Source organism: Podarcis liolepis (assembly GCF_965112155.1).
Source record: "Podarcis liolepis genome assembly, chromosome: 2".
In the NCBI taxonomy this organism is placed as follows: Eukaryota; Metazoa; Chordata; class Lepidosauria; order Squamata; family Lacertidae; genus Podarcis; species Podarcis liolepis.
Genome location: NC_139555.1, coordinates 113,635,900 through 113,660,834, shown reverse-complemented (window position 1 = coordinate 113,660,834; position 24,935 = coordinate 113,635,900). Strand labels below are relative to the sequence as shown.

Genomic DNA, 24,935 nt, shown 5'->3' with positions numbered 1-24,935 from the left:
TAGTGTAGGAAGAAAAGTCAGAGAATGCAATGGGGGTACAAGGATGACTAAACTGGTTTGTGTACCAACCTGGTAGGAGTCAGTGTGCTCCTGGTTTAGAAAATGAGACACACAATATGATTGGCATTTTTTTTTTTTAATAGGGGTCTGTTATGAGAAATGGCATGCATACAGTTCAGAGTGCCAAGAATACATTACAAAACTTAAAAATAAATGATCCGTAATAATTTGGCCTCTTTTAAGAACACCACTACAACAACCACCGTGCTTCTCCCATACTAGAAGCAATAGTAAATACTGAATAGCAAATAAATGGGAAAGGAAGTGAAGAGGAAATCAAATGCCTCTCACTGTTTTCTCTTTTAAAGGAATTGTTTCAGACGTTTGCCGCAATTTGTGAACAAGGCAAGGTATTTCTAAAAAAGGGACAGATGCCCTTGGGGGGGAAAGGCACTGATTTTTTAAATTATTATTATTATGCACCAACCGTTCTAGAGCAATGTAGACATTCTAGAGTGGTTTTTCCAACCTTGGGCCTGCACAAGATGTTGGAGCGCAACCGCCGTCATGAACAATAGTCAGGGATGGTGGGAGTGCCCCAGGGTTGGGGAAAACTCTGCTAGAGCACCAAAAGGACCATCCTAAATTTTCAGGAAAAGATATGCATTCATGTATCCCAATCTCTTCCAATCAGTCTCTCTCTCACACAAATTTCTAAACTAACTTCGGTTTCAAAACTAACTTTGCATTCTTTGCTCAAGAGAGGAAGTCAGTGCCTAGAACAAAATCTACTTTGAGGTTTGACAGTCAGGAGGCCTAAAAGATAATCCATTTCGGGAGACATTCCAGATTAAAAGGTTTCCTGGGGAGCTGCTAACCTAGGTTTTCTAGAAAGGTTGCCACAACCTAAGCACCGGCCCTAGTTAACACAGAAGAGGACACTACATTCTAAAAACTATCTGGACTGTACACTTCTGTATAGCTCTTCTGTAGAAGGAAGTATTATTCTCCGTGGGAATTTTCGTTTCATGGAGGAAAACTGAACCACCCAGTTGTCAACTGCAGAATCAGTTTTGCATCTCAACTGCTGTTTGTCTACCAGGCCATTGCTAAAGCACTTCTAAGCCTCACCAATCTCAACAGGAGAATGCTTCTTTAAAATGCTGAACTTAAAAGCATGATTCTTCTCCGGCTGCTAAAGTCAGTAGATCAGCGTTCCCCAACCCAGTGCCGTCCAGATGTTTTGGACCACGAGTCCCATCAGACCAAGACAGAGCAGCTGTGCTGACTGGGACTGATGGTAGTCCAAACATCTGGACGGCAGCAGATTGGCAAAGGCTGCTGTCAATTCTTTCAGTCTTGGAGGGGGAGATAGAGAAAGAGAGCTGATGTCCAGATTACAATTGTAGTGATACAATGGAGATTAAAAAGATGGCTCCAGCAAACTAGAACTCTTTTTGTTAAAAGTCCCCATTGATGCTTCTGGGGCAGGCATAGGCAACCTTCGGCGCTCCAGATGTTTTGGCTTACAACTCCCATTATCCCTAGCTAACAGGACCAGTGGTCAGGGATGATGGGAATTGTAGTCTCAAGGGCCGAAGGTTGCCTATGCGTGTTCTGGGGGCACCATTTTCTTGCCTTGGGAGTGTGATGAGCAGCAATTTAAAACCACGGTTACAATAAAAAAACTAGATGCCTCGCCCGTTTCCCCTCAAAATTGCAATACCGCCAAGAAGTCCTGCATGCCTGATTTAAAAAGCAAAAAATAAAAGACAAAAATTAGACAACCCCTTTCTTAAAGGCTCCTTAGTTAGAAAGCAAGGAACTAGCCTGAGGGGGTTCTTCCCGACTAAGGCTTAGGAGGAAGAAACTTGTTTAAAAGGGGGGGGGGTGTCTTCAGCTTGAATGCATTGGGTGGCCCATGACGCCAGAGCCAGAGGGGGAAGGAACGAAGGCGTCCCCTTCGTGGAACGGGGGCAGGTACAGGGCAGCAAAGGCAGCGCCATTGTAGCCCTGGTGGGGTGGGCCCAGCTGGTGGTGGGCGGGGCCGAGCCCGGGGGGCGGAGCCTGGCGCGCGCCATGAGGGAAGGGAGGCGGGAGGGCCGGCCCGTCGTAATCATCCCGCGAGCCAGCCCCTAAGTTGCGCCTGCCCTTCTGGCGGCGGTTGCAGAACCAGACGCGGACAACCTACAAGTGTGCGGGCAAAGGGGGAGAAAAGAAGAAGACATATATAGGTTACTGCCAAGGCAACTTCCTCCGTCTTGACCCACACCCCCTTCCTGCCATTTCTCGTCTCCCCAGAGGGTTCTGCAAGACCTTCTCTCTTGCGCATTGCAGAACAGGAACACAAAGTCTCTTGGAATCACCCCCCCACACACTTCATGACCTCAGTCCCCAACTCTAAAGTCGGGAGTGCTGGGACTTGTGTTGCTTGCATGTTTCGCTTGTTGAATAATAAACGTCAGAAGCGATTTTTTTTTAAAAGGCATTATTTTAACAAACAATAAACAATAATTAAATCTGCATGTTCAGATCTGGCCCCAGGTGGTAGAACCCCAAGATTTGTAGAAACCATTTGCTAAACGCTGCAGCGATTTGGGTGTGAATTTTGCTCGTTTATCATCCAGTCCTTTTTTCTTTTGAGTTATGTCTTTTTGGACACTGTAAGCCTGAGGAGTGGCTGCTGTTTTTTTAATTGATTTGTAAGCTGCTCTGAGGGCTTTCACAGCTGAAAGGTGGGAAATAAATGCTATGAATGAATGAATGAATGAGCACTCATGGGGGCAGGCTAGAGACGGATATATTATAAATGGCAACAAATCAGTCGATAAATATTATACCCCACCCACCAAATACTGTCAGGAGCTTGAGCCCGTCATGTTGGACTGGGCTCATTTTGATGGCAAAAGATTTTTTTTATATTTTAATTTTTGCCAGGAGTAGTGAAGTAGCAGGCGCTTGGGAGGGTGAAGAAAGATGGGTGTCACTCACATCCTTCTCCAGGCTGAGGTTATCAGCAATCTGCTCGATCTCGTCCACGTTGGGCTTGGGGCAGCGCAGGAAGTAAGACTCGAGGGTGCCCCGCACGCTGTTCTCAATGCTGGTACGTTTACGTTTCCGGGCTTGGATCATGGCAGACTCCATGGAGCACAGCTGCTGCACAAGGGATAGCCATGTTTGGTGACGCTGCCAAACCCACAACCCAGACCCACAACAACCCACCCTTCCCATCAGTGACGCTCCTCCTGTGTGTGCTCACTGGCATAGGCACAAGGAGGCGCTGGGAGCCTCGATAACTCCCTCCCAATGTAAGCCACGGTCAAATGATTCTGAAGTATATTCACCCTGTGGGCTGGCCAGCCAGCCAACCAACCAACATTGCTACGCCACCCTGATCGATAGCCATTTTGGCAAATCCTAGAGCCTCTTTTAGGACGCAGGTGGCGCTGTGGGTTAAACCACAGAGCCTAGGACTTGCCGATCAGAAGGTTGGCGGTTCGAATCCCCGCGACGGGGTGAGCTCCCATTGCTTGGTCCCAGCTCCTGCCAACCTAGCAGTTCGAAAGCACATCAAAGTGCAAGTATATAAATAGGTACTGCTCCGGTGAGAAGGTAAATGGCGTTTCCGTGCGCTGCTCTGGTGCGCCAGAAGCGGCTTAGTCATGCTGGCCACATGACCCGGAAGCTGTATGCCGGCTCCCTCAGCCAATAAAGTGAGATGAACGCCGCAACCCCAGAGTCGGCCATGAATGGACCTAATGGCCAGGGGTCCCTCTACCTTTACCTTAGAGCCTCTTTTACCTTTGATGTTCTACTCTAGTCTATTCTCCCCCTCTCCAATATCAGAATTGTCCACTGTGCTTCAATCTGTTCTAAGCCCTTCATATACCACCATTTCCGCAGATGCCCCCCCCAGCTTTCCTCGCTCTTTAAATTCTGAAGTGCTTCCTCTCTCTTCCTCTCATATACAGTAGTACCTCGGGTTAAGAACTTAATTCATTCTGGAGGTCTGTTCTTAACCTGAAGCACCTCTTTAGCTAATGGGGCCTCCTGCTCCCGCCGCATCGCCACTGCACGATTTCTGTTCTCATCCATCCATTCTCATTCTTAACCCGAGGTACTATTTCTGGGTTAGCGGAGTCTGTAACCTGAAGCGTCTGTAACCCGAGGTACCACTGTACATCCTACATACCTGGCCTAACCCAGCATGGGCTCAACTTATGTTCTCAGCCCCTACTGGGCTGTTTCAGTTGTTGTTGCCGTCCTCCTCAGGCTTAAGGTGTTCTTTGCTTTCTTTAAAAGGATTGTACTTCTGCAAATATTGAGGCTGCCCCCAAAGCCCATGCCACTTCTCTTTTGGGGATGGATGGTGGCATTTCTGCACTGGGTGTACGATACAGAATCTTAAGTTCAGATTTCCTAGTTCGAATGATTTTCTCCCAAGTGATCGCCTCTGAGCTTTCTCCTCTTGGCGTTTAGGGAAGCTTTTAATGTTTGATGCATTACTGTATTTTAATATTGTGTTGGAAGCCGCCCAGAGTGGCTGGGGAAGCCCAGCCAGATGGGTGGGGTATAAATAATAAATCATAATTATTATCATTATTATTATCATCATCATCAAGACCTGCCTTGGATTCATTTCCTCTCCCCTCACACACCACAAACTCACATTTGCCAAATTGTTGCCCTTCTTCTCCCACAGTATTGTGAACTCCACACGCACATCCTTCCTCTGTTCTTATAAGCTAAAGTTCTGGTTAATAGTCTGTTCATCCTCCATCTCCCTGGCCTGGCACACTCGCATCTCGGTCTCCAACTTCACTGCCAACATAATTTAGCTCTCCTATCACTCTGCCCGCAACACTGGGTGGTTGTTGTTTTGGCTTTTATATTTTGTAAAAAAACAAAAAAAACCCCAAACCTCAAATCAAGCGGCGTATAAATTTCATGAAATAAATAATAATAAGCAGATAGTCTTTTTCTTGTTACAGATAGGTAGCCGTGTTGGTCTGCCATAGTCAAAATAAAAAATTCCTTCCAGTAGCACCTTAAAGACCAACTAAGTTAGTTCTTGGTATAAGCTTATCTGAAGAAGTGTGCATGCACACGAAAGCTCATACCAAGAACAAACTTAGTTGGTCTTTAAGGTGCTACTGGAAGGAATTTTTTATTTAGTCTTTTTCTTGTCAGTTACTGGATTCCCTTCTTTAGCATGGACTCCTTGCCTTACTTTCCAAAGCCTATCCTTGCTTCTTGTATCTCTGCCAGTGCCGGATTTACGTATAAGCTAAACAAGCTATAGTTTAGGGGCCCCCAAAAAATAATTTCACTATTAATATACTTTTTCTTAATTGTATTTCAGTTCAGCAATTACTTTGATAAAATACATATTTTGTTCTGTGCAAATGGCTTTAGATACCTATTAGGTCCATAAATTAGTGGGACACGGGTGGCGCTGTGGGTTAAACCACAGAGCCTAGGACATGCCAATCAGAAGGTCGGCGGTTCGTATCCCCGCGACTGGGTGAGCTCCCGTTGCTCAGTCCCTGCTCCTGCCAACCTAGCAGTTCAAAAGCACGTCAAAGTGCAATTAGATAAATAAGTACCACTCCGGCAGGAAGGTAAATGGAGTTTCCGTGTGCTGCTCTGGTTCGCCAGAAGTGGCTTAGTCATGCTGGCCACATGACCCGGAAGCTGTACGCCGGCTCCCTCGGCCAGTAAAGCGAGATGAGTGTCGCATCCCCAGAGTTGGCCACGACTGGACCTAATGGTCAGGGGTCCCTTAGGTCCATAAATTACCATACAAAAACAGCGACAATTTGTTGTTGACAAAGGACAGCTGAACATATATAGGGCCCCATTACCTTCAGTAGCTTAGGGCCTCATCAAACCCACATCCGGCCCTGACCTCTGCCCATGACCTTCACCCCCTCAAAAAAAGTATACAAGCCCCTTAAACAACTTCGCCCAGTCTCCTTATCCCTTGAGATGTGCAAATGGTATCCCCTTCACCTCCTTCAAATCCACTTTTCCTTCGTTGGCTTTGTTATTTTCTCTTCAGCCTCACTCCCAAATGCGATGATGAAGCCTTAAGACAGTATTTGTCCACATTGCCCCCTAGATAACCCCATCTTTCCCTCCACTTAGAAGTTACTGGCCCCGTATTTTTGTTGCTGTAGCAGCATCTGTCATTAGTTTTGCGGCATTAATTTTTTTATGCTGCATACCACCTTGATATTCCCATAATAATCATTTATTATTACCCCACCTATCTGGCTGGGTTTCCCCAGACACTCTGGCCGGCCCCCAACAGAATTAAAAGCACAATAAAACATCAAATATTAAAAACTTCCCTGAACAGGGCTGCCTTCAGATGTCTTCTAAAAGTCGGATAGTTGTTTATTTCCTTGACATCTGATGGGAGGGCGTTCCACAGGGCAGGCACCACCACCGAGAAGGCCCTCTGCCTGCTTCCCTGTAACCTCACTTCTCGCACTTCTATTACTGAAGGGTGGCTTATAAATTTAACACATTTTTATCACTGTTTTGGACTGTAATCTCTTTGGGGCAACATAGTTTAGAATGAACGAGTTGCATCAGACCAAATCATTGCATGTGGAAAACAACTTCTGTGAGTGCATAGAAACTATTCCTCCTTTCCCTTCCTCCTGGTGCTGCTGCACCCCCTTAGATTTGCTCTAGGGCTTCTCCCCCTACTCTCTGGTATAATTTTCGAGAAGTGCAGGGAGATAAGAGGGAAATGAATTCTGCTGCACTCGTGGAACTGTGTGTGCAATGACTTAGCTCAGGAGTAGGCAACCTAAGGCCCATGGGCTACAAGCAGCCTACGGGGGTTGTTTAACTGGCCCACGAGCTGCCCCCAAACCGAGCCACCTTCTCGGCGAGTCCCCGTGCGCTGTGCTAAACTGGCGCAGCACAGTGCAGGGACTCGCTTACCCGGTGCCGGAAATCGCGACTGCGCAGATGCAGATAATTGCAGGCGTGCGCACGCTCACAGAGGGATCTCCGCTGGAATGAACCGGCCCAGGCAAGGTAAACCTTGCTGACCCCTGATTTAGCTGGATATAATATAATAATAATTTATTATTTATACCCCGCCCATCTGGCTGAGTTTCCCCAGCCACTCTGGGTGGCTTCCAATCAAGTGTTAAAAACAATACAGCATTAAATATTAAAAACTTCCCTAAACAGGGCTGCCTTCAGATGTCTTTTAAAGAGAAGATATCTGCTTATTTCCTTCACATCTGGGGAGGGCGTTCCACAGGGAGGGAGCCACTACCGAGAAGGCCCTCTGTCTGGTTCCCTGTAACCTCACTTCTCGCAGGGAGGGAACTGCCAGAAGGCCCTCGGCGCTGGATCTCAGTGTCCGGGCTGAACGATGGGGGTATACAGCCTTCAGGTATACAGAAGCCCATCAATATTGCCAAAGAAACTCTGCGCAGCCCCAGGCAGGGTGGCAAGCAATGGTTTGATGATAATAATTTAGCAACCCGGACAATGACTTCTCCCCGGCCCCAGGTTCATGCCACTCAACTCCCTCTCTCCAGAAGGCTCACCTCCTGCAAATTCTCGTTGGAATCAGCCTCTTCCAGCCAGCGCTGGAGGAGGGGCTTCAGTTTGCACATGTTCTTGAAGCTGAGCTGCAAGGCTTCGAAGCGGCAGATCGTGGTCTGGCTGAACATCTTCCCTGCGGGAGGGAGAAAAGAAGAAGACAGGCAAAAAACAGATTTGGGGACAGGAATGCAGGGAGTGTGCTAGAAGCAGAGGTAGGCAGGCAACGCAACAGGAACGATAACTCTGCAATTGGGGACTTCCCGGGCTTTTTTCTGGCCCACGTAGGACCAGTCTGGATAGTTGGCCTTGGTGAAGACTTGACGTTTTCATTCCAAAAAATGTTTTTGATTTAAGTTCCTACTGAAATGAGGCGGCATTTTAATGTTGTGTCTTAATCTTGTTTTTAAGTTGTATTTCAATCAATTGCTTTTATACCGGTGTTAGCTGCCCTGAGCCCGGTCTTGGCTGGGGAGGGTAGGATACAAATAAAATTTAATAATAATAATAATAATAATAATAATAATAATAATAATAATAATAATAATGAAAAACACAGCCTAGACTCAGATCGGAGGCAGCCCAAGATTGGAGGCAGCCATTCCTGGTTCAGTTGCCTCCAAAGGAGGGATCTGTGATAACTCTTGTGAGTTTTCACCACTAGCCACAGGCTTATTTTTCCACCCAGGCTTTCCTCGGGGGTAGGGGGAAGCCTGGGAAGTGTGTCTAAAGGTCCTGGGCTGCCCAGATACACCCCTCTTGGCCTCGCTGACGTTGTCCAAAGGAAAGCAGAGCAAGACATTTGGCACCAGATTGATTGGCTGCAGGAGTTTTTAGAAAGAGCCATCCCACCATCTGTTGCAGGCATAGGCAAACCTGGCCCTTCAGAAGTTTGGGGACTACAATTCCCATTGCTCCCTGACCACTGGTCCTGTTAGCTAGGGGATCATGGGAATTGTAGTCCCAAAACATCTGGAGGCCAGAGTTTGCCTATGCCTGATCTGTTGCATGCTGACAGCTTCTGGGAGCCACAGGTGAGAGACAAATGCAGGGGGGGGACCAACAGAGGAAAAACTACCCGAGGAGGAGCACAATGTTTCCCCCACCAGAGGCACAACCCCTCCTTTAACAACCCATCCACCACTAGTATATATGCACCTTGGCTTCAGGCAGAATAAATATGCAACTTGCTGCTCTGCCTCAGCCAGCAAAATGTGTTGATCCAGCCCAGGCATAGGCAAACTCAGCCTTCCATATGTTTTTTTGGGACTACAACTCCCATCATCCCTAGCTAAGAGGACCGGTGGTCAGGGATGATGGGAATTGTAGTCCCCAAAACACCTGGAGGGCCGAGTTTGCCTGTGCCTGGTCCAGCCCAATAAGCATTTCCACCTGCTTACCCCCATATCTGGAGGAAGGGGAATAAGTTCATTGTGTTCGACTTGTTTCTGGATTCCCACACTGAACACCTGAAAGGTCTCCTTTGTGGTATTATTATAATTAATTAATTAATTAATTAACACTGGAAAAATACCCACCATACAGCAGACCCAAGGCCAGTCCTACGTCTGCCTGAGTAAAGCCCAGCGAGATTCTTTTGTGCTTGAGCAACTTGGCAAACTCTTCCAGATCCTCTGAGGTTGTAATAGGAACCTAGGGAGAAAGGAGGGAGAAAAGGTGGGCTTGGGTAAACAGAACAGGGACGGCTTGTTTATGGGAAAACACATCAAATCAACACCACGGCCATCTCACCTCCACAGCTAGAGGTTGTAGCTGTCTTTCCCACTCGGGCCCCCAGGCCTCAAAGCCTAAACCATTGGTCACCAGTTAACCACCAACATTCCCCCAGTTTGCCAGTAAGACTTAAGATTCTGACCCGTTAAGCCAGGGGTAGAGAACGTGTGGCCGTGCTACTGAACTACAATTCTCATGAGGCCCACCGAGCGTCGCCAGTGGTCAGGGACGACAAAAGCTGCAGCAAGCGCCACAGCTTTCCTGCCACTGGGCTAAGCCATCAGCTCATGAGAGGTTTCTCATCAACTCCGTTCAACAGACAGGTCATATCTAGTTGCTACATCTAAAAATAAAAGCCAAATGCAACCAATTAGTTAAAAAATGTTTTTCCTGCTTGGCCTGGGGCAATACTGTACATCTCTCTCCATGGCTAGAAGTGTGCATGCACACGAAAGCTCATACCAAGAACTAACTTAGTTGGTCTTTAAGGTGCTACTAGAAGGAATTTTTTTATTTTGTCAATTGCTTTTGTTCAATTTGCCCCTTGCAAACAGCTGAAAGTCAGCAATTTTGGTAATAAACCTGATTTGCAATGGGGGTCAAATAATTTTGATTGCATCTCTCTCTCCCGTGTGTGTGTGTGTGTGTGTGTGTGTGTGTGTGTGTGTGTGTGTGAGAGAGAGAGAGAGAGAGAGAGAGAGAGAGAGAGAGAGAGAGAGAGACTTTTTGTGAATTAGAAGTGTACATTGCATTATCAGAAGTTGATCACAAAAACAGTCTGGGCTCTCAGCCCCAAAGCTAATTTAGCTCTTAATGGCAGAATATTCCTGCCTTGAGTGTTTTTTTAAGAGCATCTGGATACAAACATATTACTCATGTGCAGAGGGAATGACACTGATCAGCCACCAGGCCCCATTAGCCTGAAAAGCCTTGGGACAAAGTTACGTGTATGAATAAACCTATTTCTCAGTGATGATACCGGAATCCACATGGCAGTCACTTTCTTGGCAGTCAGACCAGTTTTTTCACAGGGACAGATCAAGTAACTGAACTGAGTGTGTGTCTGAGGATACTTCCCAGACTGGTCTGCCAATGAGCAGGTGCTGGGACTATGTGGGGGAAAAGTCCCCCCAGGGAAGAATTTTTCTTTGTATATACTGCTGCCTCAGAGGATGACTAATCACTTAAAACTTGCAGGACTAGTCTTTAGCATATGTTATCTTTCTTCAGACACCGATTAGATCTTTCTCCCAGTCTAGTCAAGCAAATAGCTTCTCTGATAAACTCATATCCTTCACAAATACCAGGGGAATCCAAACACATTGACGTTTTGTTTTTGAACTAAAGGAGCTGATCGCCTTAGCCTTGGGGAAGAATCAAATGGTTGTCTGAATGTGTCCCTGTCTGATGGCCCATCAGAGCTGATCACAACCCTTCCCAGAAAAAAAAGGGTAGGACAGAATGAGGAACCCCATTTTCCAACTTCATATTTTATTTTATTTTTAAAAAAATGTTTTCTAAAGTGCGTTATTTGAGTGATTCTGTTACTTCGATCAACTAAAAACGGAACAAAATAGGGACAAGGTTGGGGGAGGGATGAAGTACAAAAAATAGACTGTAGTAAGTTAAGCTTCTAGGTTCTATTCCAAGATGAAGAATCAGAAAATGTAAAACTATCAGATAGACCCTGGCATGAGAGATTTTCTCCGCTGGGTGCTCAAATAATTTGGATATTAGTCTGTTTCTCCCCACACATCAAGGTGAAATTTGTTGTAACACCTCAGGCAACCAATGTCTTGAAGCAGCCCTAGGAGCCACAGAACCACCTGAGATGCTTCAACGCTTATCTAAGAACTGGGAAATCTAACATCCGTTAAGACAGGGGCTCCCAAACTTTCTTCCTCACAGACCACTTGAAAACTGCTGAGGGTCTTGGTGAAGATTTGTCTGCTTGTTGTTATCAACTGCAATGCACTGCCACCATATGTAACAGTTGCTGCCATAATTCTAATCGCAAAAGGCTGGAAGGGAGAGGATATTCCATCTAAATAAGAATGGCAAAACAAAATAAGAGAGTACGCTGAGCTGGTGAGATTATCAGCAAGGTTAAGAGACGTTACAGACTGCAAGAAGAGCAAACCTATCCCTTCTTAAGGAAATCAGCCCTGAGTGCTCACTGGAAGGACAGATCCTGAAGCTGAGGCTCCAATACTTTGGCCACCTCATGAGAAGAGAAGACTCCCTGGAAAAGACCCTGATGTTGGGAAAGATGGAGGGCACAAGGAGAAGGGGACGACAGAGGACGAGATGGTTGGACAGTGTTCTCGAAGCTACCAGCATGAGTTTGACCAAACTGCGGGAGGCAGTGGAAGACAGGAGTGCCTGGCGTGCTCTGGTCCAGGGGGTCACGAAGAGGCAGACACGACTAAACAATAACATGTGCCAAGAGCCTTTTATCCATCACCAGCTACTTGGGTTTGTCCTCACACACTTTAGCATTAAAGAGAAAGGATTCTAGGGCAGGCGGAACATCTGATTTTTAAATCGGATCTCTCTCTCTCTCTCTCTCTCTCTCTCTCTCTCTCTCTGTGTGTGTGTGTGTGTGTGTGTGTGTGTCTCAAAGCAAGCACTGCCAGAATTCTCATTGCCGGTACCTCTTTTTAGCCTGAAGCACCCCAAAATAAGGACTGAGGTTCACAAGAGCATACACAAAGCCCTGCGCAAGGAAGTGGACAGGGTTCCTGCTCTGCTATCTTTCACCCCTCACCAGCCCAGAGAGAGATTACAAGAGGCAAAGGAGATTAACAAGACCTCAAAGACATGTAACAGGCTATCCACCATTCTTTGACTCAAGTTTTGCTCTGGGTGTTGTTCCCAGCCTTCTGCTATTCAACAGTGTACTTTCCCCATCTTGCCACAGACGGTCATGCTGCAGTCCCTAGGCCAGGGATAGCCAACACGGTACACTCCCATGTGTTGTGGACTCAGATCCCATCAACCCAGCCAAATTACAACCAGGGATGATGGGAGCTGTAGTCTATCTGGAGGGTCCCACATTGGCTACCCCAGATTGGTTGAAGTAGCCCTCTTTCTTGGTGCCAATCTCCCACACAATTAAGGGTTGGGAGTTCTTCCATTGTCAAAAGACCTGGAGTGTCTAAGACAGGCATAGGCAAACTCGGCCCGCCAGCTGTTTTGGGACTACAGCTCCCATCATCCCTAGCTAACAGGACCAGTGGTCAGGGATGATGGTAATTGTAGTCCCAAACATCTGGAGGGCTGAGTCTGCCTACGCCTGCTCTAAGACCACTACATTCAGAAGTGCTATGATACCACTTTAAACAGCTATGGCTTCCCTCCAAGAATTATGGCAGCTGTAAAGATGTTGTTAAGGATGCTGAGAGTTGTTAGGCGACACACACACAAAAATTCCCCTCACAGAGCTACAATTCCCAGAGTGGTTTAACAATCAGTCCCTCTTTCCAGGGAAAGCTGGGAAATGTAGTTCTGTGAGGGGGAATAGGGGGTCTCCTGACACAACTCTCAGCACCCATAACAAATGATCCCAGGATCCTTTGCGGGAAACCATTACTCTTTATTAAAGCGCTGTCGTAGCGTTTTAAATGTGTGAGGCAAATGTGGCCAAAGCCAGATTTTTTTACGCAAAGACGGATCAAGAAAGGCTGGAGAGATACAGGAAAAGTCCAGTGCAGTAACAGTAAATCAGATCGGTAGTTGGGTTCCTATTAAGGGTATTTGTCGAGTCAACAGGACAGTGATGAGGATATTATGTGATATTATGGCAGTGGACAAAGATGTAGTGTAACTTTGGAATGAATGTGTATTAAGAACAAGAAGTAATAGTAATTGTGGTTAGAGGCAAGGAACACCATTTCTCACCCACCCAACTTTCTCATTTTTAAAAAAATACATGACAGGATTTTGGAACCTGAGAAGTAGCAGCAGAGCCATTCCCCTGCGCTCCCCCCTCAAAAAACACACCCAAAAAAAACTAGGGTAGGGGGGAAAGAGTGAAAAAACAGCTTAAACGCTGTAGCTTGATCAGCACAGCAGGGTAAACAGCCTGAAAGATGAGCTGGGGCCCTTCTCGTGGGCCCCCCCCATACCCCACCCTGGCAACATCATCAGTGAAAACTTTTGCCTTCTGACAATTTTGCCTTCTTCTAGAAAAGGCGGTGTTGTCCTTCCCCCTTCAGAAAGAGCAAAAGTAGATTAAAAGGGTCTTTTGTGTTCCCCCCGCCCATCCCACTTCCATTGATCTTTGGGCAAGGGGACAGATACTGACTGGACCCAAGTGCAGAGACCTCTGGGCAGGGTTCGGCTCGCATTGCAGATAAGATCTTTTGCACCCAATAAAGAATGCCTGCTCCACAACACTTCGAGAAACGCAAAACTTCTACAATCGCCCCCTTTAGCATTTTTAAAATATTTATTTGGTGCAGGTATGAACTCCCTTCTGGAGCAGGCTGGCCAAACAACAGCCCCAAAGCTGCAAAGGCCCTCAGATCTCCTGGAGATCACAGGAGACGATTTTAGCATAACAAGTCAACTGTGCCTCCAATACAGTTATTTGAACTGCCTCAACATAAGGTTGCCACCACTATTTCTGGCCTTAAGACTATTCCTCTTTTGAAAGCCGGTTGGCGTTCAAAGCTTCTCTGAATTTCAGAAGTGTGAAAAAGTTCGGAGAGAAACAACTATTGGTGGCATTTATACAGCTGCCAAACAACCTTGTTCTCTATGTGGATATATAATCCATTTATGAAAATGCAGTAAAAATGGTCAGCAGAGAGATAAACTCAGTTTCACAGCATGACATAACATGTAAACAGTGGGTTACAATTCAAAGAAGGTGCTGGCAGGCCTGTTTGGGGTGGGTTTTCCACAAACGGGGTGCCACTACCAGGAAAGTCCTCACTCAAAGCCAAGTTTCCCTTTATTCCATACTTGTTTCAGGATTTAAAGCCAAATATCCTGCACAGCCAGCCAGGACCTCTCCCGAGATAGGAAAATTTAGGTATAGGCCTACCCAGTAATGTCAGTAAAACACCTCTGAGCACATACAGAGTGCATTTTCTCACCACTAGGCAACCACTGCCAGTTCCCACACATAACTGGGCTCCCAGGAAGCCTGTAGCCTCACATGGCAATAGCATCCTTTCTTATACAGTGCTACCTCGAGTTACAAACGCCTCAGGTTACAAATGCTTCAGGTTACAAACTCCGCTAACCTGGAAGAGTTACCTCGAGTTGAGAACTTTGCCCCAGGATGAGAACAGAAATAGTGTGCTGGCAGCGCAGCAACAGCAAGAGGCCCCATTAGCGAAAGCACGCCTCTAGTTAAGAACAGTTTCAGGTTAAGAACGGACCTCCGGAATGAATGAAGTTCATAACTAGAGGTACCACTGTAGTCTGGAGGCAAGCACATGATTATAGGTGTCATTTTTATAATTTTTACTTTAAAAACGTTGTTGTCATTTTCTACGAGGTAGAACGATGTTTATTCCCAAGCAATAGGGTAGGAGAAAACTGCCTTTAAATTCAAAGCACCGCTGAATGAATGAAGAGAATTTCAAATGCAACATGGAACGTGCCTAGAGCCCTTTGGGGGAAAAAATCAGGATTGAGAACCTTTTTTTGCTTGGTTTTTGCTCTTAATGTTTCTGGAACGTAGAAACAGATGCAAAGCACAGAATGGGGAGGAAGAGACATTGTGTGCCGCCCCCCCCCCAATTAATGCATAAAGGTAAAGGACCCCTGACAGTTAAGTCCAGTCACGAACGACTCTGGGGTTGTGGCGCTCATCTCGCTTTACTGGCTGAGGGAGCCAGAGTTTGTCTGCAGACAGTTTTTCCGGGTCATGTGGGCAGCAGGACTAAGGAATCAAAACAGGGAAGAACCCTGATAGCACAGGGCACAGAACGACTTTGCATCCCTTCCTCTACTTTGCGTGTCATGGGAGATGTTGAGAAGGGCAAGAAAATCAGTGTTCAGAAAATCAGTGTTCACAGTGTCACACAACTGGAAAGGGAGGCAAGCACAAAACTGGCCCTAGTCTGCATGGTCTTTTTGGCCAAAAGACCGGTCAAGCCGAAGGTTCCTCTTGCCTGGAAGCCAACAAAAGCAAAGGTATAACCTGGGAAGAAAATACACTGCAGGTTTATTTGGAAAACCCCAGGAAGTACGGTATATTCCAGGAACTAAGATGACATTTGTTGGCATTAAGAAGAATGGGGAGAGGATGGATTTAATAGCATGCCTTAAGGAGGCCACTTCTAATTAATGGCTTCTAATGCCTTATTTCACCTTACAAATGGAAATGACTCTCTGATGAGATTGGTTTTTAAACCTTCCGTTTTTGCATGCATTATATTGCAACGACTTCAAAAATCCTTCAGCCAGAGAACTTTGATGACGTATGATTCTTAACGTATGCACTTGTCCTTGCATTATAATTTATAGAATTGAATGAGTACAGTCAGGGTGACTCTAGTGTTTCCTGATCGTGTAATTAAAAAAACGACAACCCCTCTCTGTCAAAAAACAAAAAGCAGGACAAATACCTTTATTGGGATCAACCAAAAGTTAATGATCAAACTAGACATCAAATTTTGCAGGACTGGATGTTATGTTCAACAAAACTGATAAAAGGAGGGAAAGACTTAGGGGAATGACTGAAAAGGCTCATTGTAAGCCATGGTGCGATTTATGAAGAAAACGCAATTTCAGAACTCAAAACAGAAATTTACTTTTGCGAATCACGAGATGATATGGGATTGTGGTGTCATGTGAGGGGAAGAGAGACAGAGAGAGAGAGAGAGAGAGAGAGCGCGCAACCTTTTGTACTAGACCCTCAAAAATGATTCTTTGACCTTGATTCAAGTAAAAAGCAACTTCAGAAACTCTAAACCTTATGGGTGTCAGAAATGGCGCTGCACACACATGCAGAGGATAAGTTAAGGGGACATGTTGGGAGAGCCCTGATCCCATCTGACAGGACATTTAAAGTGGAAAGCCTTTGCAGGACACTTACCCAGCATTGCTCTTTATAAGTTTTAACCCCACTGCCAATCAGTTGTGCTGGGTGACTAGAATTATGGTATGGAGGGGGGGCGGGGGGGGAGGGAAATGCCCCTGCCTTTCACCATGCTCAGAATTATAAACTTCTACAATCCACTTCTGCTTAGTCCTTAGCTTGGAGACTTAGAAAAGCCACCCCAACACCACAAATATGAGATACGGGGCAGACGAGATGAGGAGAAGAAAAACCACTTGCACTAAAACAAACAGTTCCTCCCACCTACAGTGTCTCATTTATAGAAACAGGATGCGTCCCACAGAGAATATATAGGAATGGCCATGCAGTCACCTGCAAAAGAAGAAGATATGTGCCACCTGGCTGTGGGCTGTAAGGTTTTCAATAGGCAAGATCTTGAGCTTGGAGAGTTTATCAATGATCAGTGAATGCCCTGGGCCACAGCAACTTTCCATTTTAAACACAAGCGGAAATAAGCAACACTGATTACTTTTGCACAAGGAGAGGCTTGCAGAGATGACGGGATAGAACGAACTATCTAGATATCCCAAATCTTCAGTGGACTCTGGCACTAAGTTTTCAGACGTGTCCTTGGAATAAATAAATAAAATCCTAAGGAATTCTTCCCGGCAACTCTGAGGCCACCAGTAAGTATCTCTATAAGCCACATAATGAGGGGAGGTTCCTATAACTAAAGGGGGCCTCATAAGTCATCTTGTTTAACACCCTGCTACATACTGGAAATTGAGAAGTAGAATATAACGTCACAATAAGGGCTGTCTCTGCTTGGAGACCACCACTGAGGGAGAGCTCATTACTGCTCTAGGTAATTGCTGAACTGCTCCATTAACACTCAAGGAATATCTCCCTCCTATAAAAAGCCTATAAAAGCCCTCTGGGGCAGCAGAGAACAAGTTTTTGCTCTTCAGATATCTGATGCATGTCCCACCCAGAGATAGTTTTGTTACTACTGTCAAACCAGGTACACACCCTGTCCTCAGTTCAATCATTTTGTCCGTGATAAAGATTCCCTCTATCCCTTCTTCTAAGTACTGTAGCCACTGATAAGAACATAAAAGTATATCAGGTCCAGGACTCATCACCCCAAACGAAACCTCCCCCCCCCATTTTGCTCTTGTTCTTCAACAATCTTTGAGGACAGTTTCCCAGTCATTTGTGAATCCAGTGAACAGTAATATACTCCAGCTCACGCTTAACAAAAACTTTTCCAGTGAACAGTAATATACTCCAGCTCACGCTTAACAAAAACTTTTCCAGTGAACAGTAATATACTCCAGCTCACGCTTAACAAAAACTTTTTGGTCAGCTGTTTTGCTGAAAACAAGATAAATGGCATCAAGCAATTGCCACAATCTGCTAAGTTAATAACTCAATCAAAAAAGTGATTAACCTAGCAGGAGCCAGCATGGATTTGTCAAGAATAAATCATGGCACACTAATCACCGTGTTGTTATCAAGATGCTTCTAATCTCTCCTAGTTACAGATAGGTAGCCGTGTTGGTCTGCCATAGTCAAAATAAAAAAATTCCTTCCAGTAGCACCTTAAAGACCAACTAAGTTAGTTCTTGGTATGAGCTTTCATGTGCATGCACGAAATCTACCTTCAGAGGTATCTGAAGAAGTGTGCATGCACACGAAAGCTCATACCAAGAACTAACTTAGTTGGTCTTTAAGGTGCTACTGGAAGGAATTTTTTTATTTTGACTAATCTCTCCTAGCGGTTTTAGTGCGTTGGCCTGAAAACACCTGGGGAAAAGGAGAGTTCAAGTCACTGCCTCTCAACCTAACCTACCTCACAGGGTTGTTGTGAAGATTAAATGAGAAGGGGGAGAACCACACACACCACCACTTGGAGATGAAGGTGGGATATAAACAGATACAGCTATTAGCCATGAGAGCTAGGCAGAACCTCCAGATACAGGGGAAGCCTACCAGTGGATACCAGTTATTGGCAACTAACAAGGCTGCTGGATTCATGCCCTACTTATGAGCTTTCCAGAGCGACTGTCTGGCTGCTGCTGGCAAAAGAGGCTAACTAGATGGACCTGATCCAGCAGGGCTCCAGTATGTAATCAAATCAAGTAGTAGTTGGAGAACCCAGAGCTTACATTCTGAAGAGAAAGTCCTGGGGTTCAAACCTGCCCAGAAAGACCATCATCTAACCTTGCAACCCTATGGGGGTTACATGCAGAACATGTCACCATCGTGCCTCATGCATGCAATTAAGTATAGCCCAACCACAACACCGCTTGAAGTAGAAAACGGTCAACCAGAGGCTAGAGGTTTTTTAGACTTGAATCATAACAGTTCAGATCCTTGCACAAACCCTGGGCCACTGAAATCTCATTTCCAAGTTTATTCCTGGTAGTTACCACCAATCCCTTTGCGTTTTAAGACTGATACGAACGCAGACTCTGTGGCTTTAACCATGTCCTGGTTTTCCTCTCCCCCAGACAGACCACCCTTTGCTTTAAGACCTGCGGCATGCTGAAAACGGACATAGATATTCACTCCCTACTTCATACAATAACTATGGGGTACCCAATTAAGTTGACAAGACAGGACAATCCTAGCTAGAGCAATGTGGAAACTAGGTGCGTCCATTGCACCATATACTTGTTGAACACTCTCCATATTTCCCTTTCCGTAATTCTTATACTCTCTCACGACCCATCTGTAGGGCTGGGAATCCAAAATCTTGTAGAAAGCAGCTGCCAGCCCGTGTAGGTAATACTGAACTAGATGGGCTCGACTCTGCAGAAGGCAGTTTCTTATGTCCCTCACTCTTCCCCCTGGGGTTCCCAGACTCACAACAGCATCCTTACCTCATCTCCGCTGCCGCTGCCGCCGCCACCATCCTCCTTGACTTCTCCAGAGGCTGCCTGCCCACCTGGGCTGCTGCTACCATTACTCTGGGGACTGGTCTCCTCGCTGCCAGTCAGGCTGCCCAGATCATCATCCTGGCTAGCGGGGCTGCTGGAGCGCTGGGGCTCCTCGCCGGGTGAAGCAGCTCCACCACTCTCTCCAGGCGCAATGCAGGCCGAGGGGTTCGGCACCAGGCAGCCACCTGCCCAGGTGTGCACATAGGAGGGGCCCGGCTGCTCAAAGTCAGGCTCCACTTTGATGTCAGGCTTTGGGCCTTGGCAAGCAGCTTCCCCGGGCTGAGGGACCCCGTAAGCCCCCATCATCACCCCGGGGTGGTGGCTCCAGGGATCTCCAGCAGAGAAGGGGTACCAAGTCCGGGGAGCTTCTCCTCCGCCAGGGTGGGACTCGAGCATCCCTCCCGGAGGCCCGTAGTCGGGCCTGAACCCAAATCCCTGCCCAGGGGCCGCCCCACTGAAGGCTTCAGGCAAGAAGCCTCCGCTAGCTTCATGGTGAGGAACAGCAGGGATGTTGCCAAGGTGAAGCCCTTGGACAGGGAAAGGATAGGGGCGGTCTAACTCTCTGCCCAAATGCCCAGCCATGGCGAAATTGGTTGTTTTCTTTTTTCAAAAGGCTGGTGCTTATTAAACTCAAAAGTGTCCAGGAAGCAGAGTTATTGCTTTTAATCCGAAGGTGGGAACCCAGGTGTGGATAAACTGATGCTAGAGGAAGTTCAGACAGTCCAAAGAAACGCAGCCCCCAAAAACCTCCCTAGGTCCTTCTTCCCCAAATCAGACTTCTCTCTTTTCTTCTGCTCTTGCAGCCACTCAAAGGATGTTGCCACCACCACAGAGAGACCCCTAAATGGAAGCCAACTTTAGTAGCACTCACAGTTCGGTCAGTCAGGCCCAGGGGTGAAGAGAGAAAAAATAGAGAAAGCTGGAAGCAAAAAAAAAAGCTGAAAAGATCTGATCAACCAGCTGACCAGCAGCTAATTCTTTTTAAAAAGTTAGCAGACTTGGTGCATCCAAGTCTGGGTCCAAGAATCCCGGTGCAAAGTGAGATGTGAGGAAAAGATGCAGAATAGATCCGCTCTGTCTATAAGTTGAAGTCAAGGTGTGCAGCTGGCTGAAGAAGAGACCAGCCGAATATGCAAGGTCCCAAAGACCATGAAGTGGTGAGAAGTGTCCCCAGACGCCCAGCCCAGGCAGAAGCTGCAGAGCTTCTCCACCGGTGGGGCGGATTTGAAAGCCTTTGGGGCCATCCTGAAAGCTGCCCCGCCCCTCCGGCTTAAAGAGATCCTGCGCGCCCACCCCTCCTTGCTGCCAGGTATTGGTCAAAGGGGAGTAGATCGGGAGTGAAGACCCTCCCCCTCCCCAGCTTCAAAGGGCCAGCAGCCCCCCAACCACCGCCAATGCCATGGACCCAACAATGCTCAGCAGGGCCCGGCCATTCTGCAGCCCCATATGGCCCATTCAGACCTAGACAATAGAGCTCGGGCCTCTACCCCTGGAGGGTGTGTGTGGTGGTGGGGGGGGGAGAGATGGCCCTGTGAGAGGGGCAAAGGATCTGGGGGGCTTCAAAGCCAAAGGGAGGAGGAGTTGAGAAGGCTCAAAAGAGGGCGCCCTGTTGGATGGGGAGGAGGTGGGTGGGCGCTTTTGGGGTTCCTGGGAGGGTTGGTGGGGAGCTTGGGCCATGGAGGGCTGGTTCAGGAGGGAAGGGGTTAATATTAATTAATGGGTTATGAACAGGGGTACTCTCGTTTTCCTACTCATATTGAAATACTGCCCCTCAGTGAGGCCAAACCAGTGCCAGATTTACGTACAGTATAAGCTAAGCAAGCTGTAGCTTAGGGGTCCACTCTCTGAGGGCCCCCAAAAAAATTTAAAGGAAAATAACCTGGATGTACATTTCCAAAAATATTACATATTTTGTTATGTGCAAATGGCTTTAGATACCTTATTAGGTCCATAAATTACCATATAGCATATATTCAACACAAAAAACAGTGACAATTTGTTGTTGACAAAGGACAGCTGGACATATAAAGGGCCAGTAGCTTAGGGCCTCATCAAACCCAAATCTGGCCCTGGGCCCAACCTAGATTCACAAAATGTTCAGGGTTATGCATACACCAGGAAAAAAAGAGCATTGCTTATGAACAATGGCCAGCAGAAATACCATCATTTCTTTGCTTATAGGGGGAACAGTGGTTGACGTTTTTTCTTTCTGGCAGAGCTATGTCAATGGCAGGCAGAGGTTCAACAGGTAAAGATTTCCATCTCACTCAGGAGTAGGGGGCCCTGTGGCCCTCCAGAATGTTTTGGTCTATAATTCCCATCCACCTGTGACCATTGGGCCTGCTGGCTAGCAGCAGTTGGGGGTCAGACACCACCCGGAGGGCCACAGGTTGCCTATCCCTGATTTGGTTGCCCCTCCAGCCTGGGGGAATGGGTGTGTTGGAAGTGTGGCCTAGTGGCCGAAGGTGGGAGTGTCAGGACAAAGCAAGCTTGTTTAGTAAGGCATCCATTTATTGCATTCATATCTCACTTTTTCTCTAAGGAGCTCAAGGTATTTTGCGTGGGTCTCCCTGTGTTATTCTCACAACAACCTTGTGGGGTGGGGAAAGTGATTGGATCTGGGTCAGCGAGCAAGTTTCATGTGTAAGTGGGGATTGGAACCCAGGACTCCTCAAGTCCTACGCCAGCGCTCTTAACCACTGCACAGATGGGAGCTGGCTGGAATTGTATATAAAATTTAAGCGCTTTTAATTTTTATTTGGTACAGAATAAAATAGACAATTAGAAGAAAAACCATTTCCCATCCTCTGCAACCATGCAATAAATAAAAGGATAAAAATAATTGCCGTTTTAATAATAATAATAATAATAATAATAATAATAATAATAATAATGTGCCAGGTTGTCTGAGAAAACAGATAAATTCTGCAGCTAGGATGTAAACAAAATCCATTTCCGAATTATTGCCAGGCTGTTTATTTTTTGCTAATGCTTTAGGTCTCTATTGATCCCAATTTGGATGAATGAAAACAATTGGTCTCTTCTGAACTGCGTCTTCCTTCCCATGAATCTCAATAGCTGGGTAAGCTTAAAAAGGTAAAGGGTAAACGGACCCCAAGAGCAATTTCTTTCATGGTTTGTGTAGGCGAATTTGCTGTTCTCCATGCCTTTGCAAACAACTGTAATGGCAGCAACTACAGCCTAACAGCACAATCCTATATATGTGTTCTCATAATTTCTAATTGAGTTAAAAGAGGTGGATAGATTTGGAGCCTTGCTCTTCAGTATATCTATCTGAGACTGCAAAGACAAGTTAAGCAGGGAGTGGGGGGAATATAACAAAAATGAAACTGACTCAATAAAATTTCAATTTGCTACCTAATTGGGGGAGGGAATTCCATTCAACAATTAAAAAACACGAGTATATAAGTCATGAACATTAAATCAGTACATTCCCACAGTACAAACATTTCAGCTGCAGGTGTGAAGCCCAGTCCTGTGCGTGTTTACTCAGAAGTAAAATTTACTGAGGCTGCAGTTCTAGTCCTGCTTACCTGGGAGTAAGTTCCATTGAATTCAGTGGGGCTTACCTTTGAGTAGTCATGGTTTGGTTTGCAGCCTGAGTTCCTGTCAGTGAACAGAGAGGAAATTTAAGAAAAAGGTGACCAGGGGTGGGTGCAGCCATGATAGAGGTATATCAAATTATGTATGAGTGTGAAGAATTTGGACAGAAATAATTTTCTGTCTCCCATAATATTGGAGCTTAGAGTCTTGTTTCCAAACAATAGTATGCAATCCTAGGCATATCTGTTACCTCTAAGTCTTGGGTTTACTCCCAAGTAATGGGTATCAATTGCACTGTGTTCTTCTTCTTCAAGATTTTCTTGGTTTACAAAAGAACATTCATTGTCTCTTTTTTAAGGTTGTAAAGTCTTTTCTACAAATCAGTTACATTCAATATGAGACATTAGTGTTGAGTCTGTTATTCCCGTGTCCCCAACACAATGCATATCTAAGATGTGCCATGAAATCCAAACTGGGCAGTGTTTTTGAGTTGTTGCCTTCCCAAATTCATCTCTTTCCTCACAGGTTTATCATAGACTACAATCATAAAGCTGGAAGAGACCATAGCTGTCAACGTTTACCTTTTTTAAGGGAAATTCCCTTATTTCGAATAGGATTCCTCGCAGGAAAAGGGAAAAGTTGACAGCTATGGAAGAGACCCACAACGATCATCTAGGCCAAACTTCTGCAATGCAGGAATCTTTTGCCCAAGTGGGACTTGAACCCAAGACCCTCAGATTAAGTTTATTGTGCTCTACCAACTGAGCTGTGTGCAGTTTCTCCCCATTTCCCACCCACCCAAAAAACCTTCTTTAAAAGTTCAACTAATCTGTAGCATGGCGGGATGTGGGTGGTGCTGTGGTCTAAACCACTGAGCCTAGGGCTTGCCGATCGGAAGGTTGGTGGTTCGAATCCCTGTGACGGGGTGAGCTCCTATTGCTTGGTTCCTGCTCCTGCCAACCTAGCAGTTTGAAAGCACGTCAAAGTGCAAGTAGATAAATAGGTACCGCTCCGGCGGGAAGGTAAACGGCGTTTCTGTGCACTGCTCTGGTTCGCCAGAAGCGGCTTAGTCATGCTGGCCGCATGACCCAGAAAAACTATCTGCAGACAAACGTCGGCTCCCTCGGCCAGTAAAGCGAGATGAGCGCCGCAACCCCAGAGTCATTTGCGACTGGATTTAACTGTCAGGGGTCCTTTACCTTTTTAATCTGTAGCACAATCCTACACCTCTTCAGTGTGTCCTACTGCATTTGCTGGGGTTTACTCCTAAGTAAGTATGCATGGGATCATGGCCTTAGAGATGATTCACAGAACTGAACCTAGCTCCAGCTGTATCTTGAGTTAAATTAAGTTACATTAAGGATTACATTTGAAATATATATAATGGGTTGGGTGGGGGGGGAGTTTAAGATAACTTTTCTTAAGAAAACCAGAAGCTTTCCTTTTGGGAATAATGGGATTAGAGATACCTAAACAACATAAAAGTTTATTTATGTATGCAACCACAGCAGCTCATACGATATTTGCCCAAAGGTGGAAAGAAAACAAAAGTCCTGACCAAAGAAGAATGGCAACAAAAAGTATTGGAATATGCAGAAATGGCGAAACTTACTGGAAGAATAAGAAATCAAGACAAAGTATTTTATAGATAGTGGAAATCATTTAGAATATATTTTCAGAATCCTTGTAAACAGATTAAATCATTAGCAGGATTGATGTAAAGACATGCAGTGACGTAACAATTATTGAATGAAATGAAATAAATAATAATAATTAGGTTTAACTTGGAAATGCAGTAAAAGTATTATAAATATAAGCATTAAAAAATTGTCCAGTATCACCTTATAGACCAACTAAGTTTGTTCTGGTAGAAGCTTTCGTGTGCATGCACACGTCTTCAGATACAACTTAGTTGGTCTATAAGGTGCTACTGGACAATTTTTAATTTTTTTCATTTGTGCACAAATGAATACAAGCTTAAAGTATTTGCAGACAATGTGGTCTTAACATTAGAAGAGCCTCAGACTGGTGTAATTGGAGCACTGGAAGTAATTGGAGGGTTCGGGCAATGGGCAGGTTTCAAATTAAATAAAGCCAAAAACAAA

The 24,935-nt window shown here is 45.8% G+C and overlaps 1 protein-coding gene, 1 long non-coding RNA gene and 1 pseudogene across 3 annotated transcripts; 2 read left to right on the top strand and 1 right to left on the bottom strand.

The window, feature by feature from the left end:
• Positions 1-468: 468 nt before the first annotated feature.
• LOC310700933 (uncharacterized protein) lies at positions 469-20,469 on the bottom strand. The gene is made up of 6 exons (XM_083490886.1): positions 19,196-20,469; positions 10,286-10,466; positions 9,111-9,225; positions 7,578-7,708; positions 2,992-3,156; positions 469-2,187 (listed from the first exon to the last, which is right to left on the bottom strand). Exons 1-6 carry the CDS (start codon positions 19,846-19,848, stop codon positions 1,897-1,899), a joined length of 1,536 nt encoding a protein of 511 aa, XP_083347012.1. The 5' UTR covers positions 19,849-20,469; the 3' UTR covers positions 469-1,896.
• Positions 15,283-15,610, top strand: LOC310702021 (cytochrome c, testis-specific-like; annotated as a pseudogene). Its single transcript has one exon. The product of its transcript is annotated as a cytochrome c, testis-specific-like (transcript).
• An 8-nt stretch (positions 20,470-20,477) lies between the features above and the next one.
• On the top strand, positions 20,478-24,619 carry LOC310702254. The gene is made up of 3 exons (XR_014523406.1): positions 20,478-20,575; positions 22,264-22,348; positions 24,364-24,619. It is a non-coding gene; the product is annotated as an uncharacterized lncRNA (long non-coding RNA).
• The last annotated feature ends 316 nt before the right edge of the window (positions 24,620-24,935 follow it).

Bases quoted from the DNA above. Each gene is read 5' to 3' on its own strand.
- LOC310700933 (XM_083490886.1), bottom strand. From the start codon at position 19,848: ATGGCTGGGCATTTGGGCAGAGAGTTAGACCGCCCCTATCCTTTCCCT. The intron at 10,467-19,195 runs GTGAGTCTGGGA...CCTCTGAGGCAG, and splicing joins GATGAGGTAAGGATGCTGTT to CAGTATATACAAAGAAAAAT. The intron at 3,157-7,577 runs GTGAGCCTTCTG...TCCCTTGTGCAG, and splicing joins CCAACGAGAATTTGCAGGAG to CAGCTGTGCTCCATGGAGTC.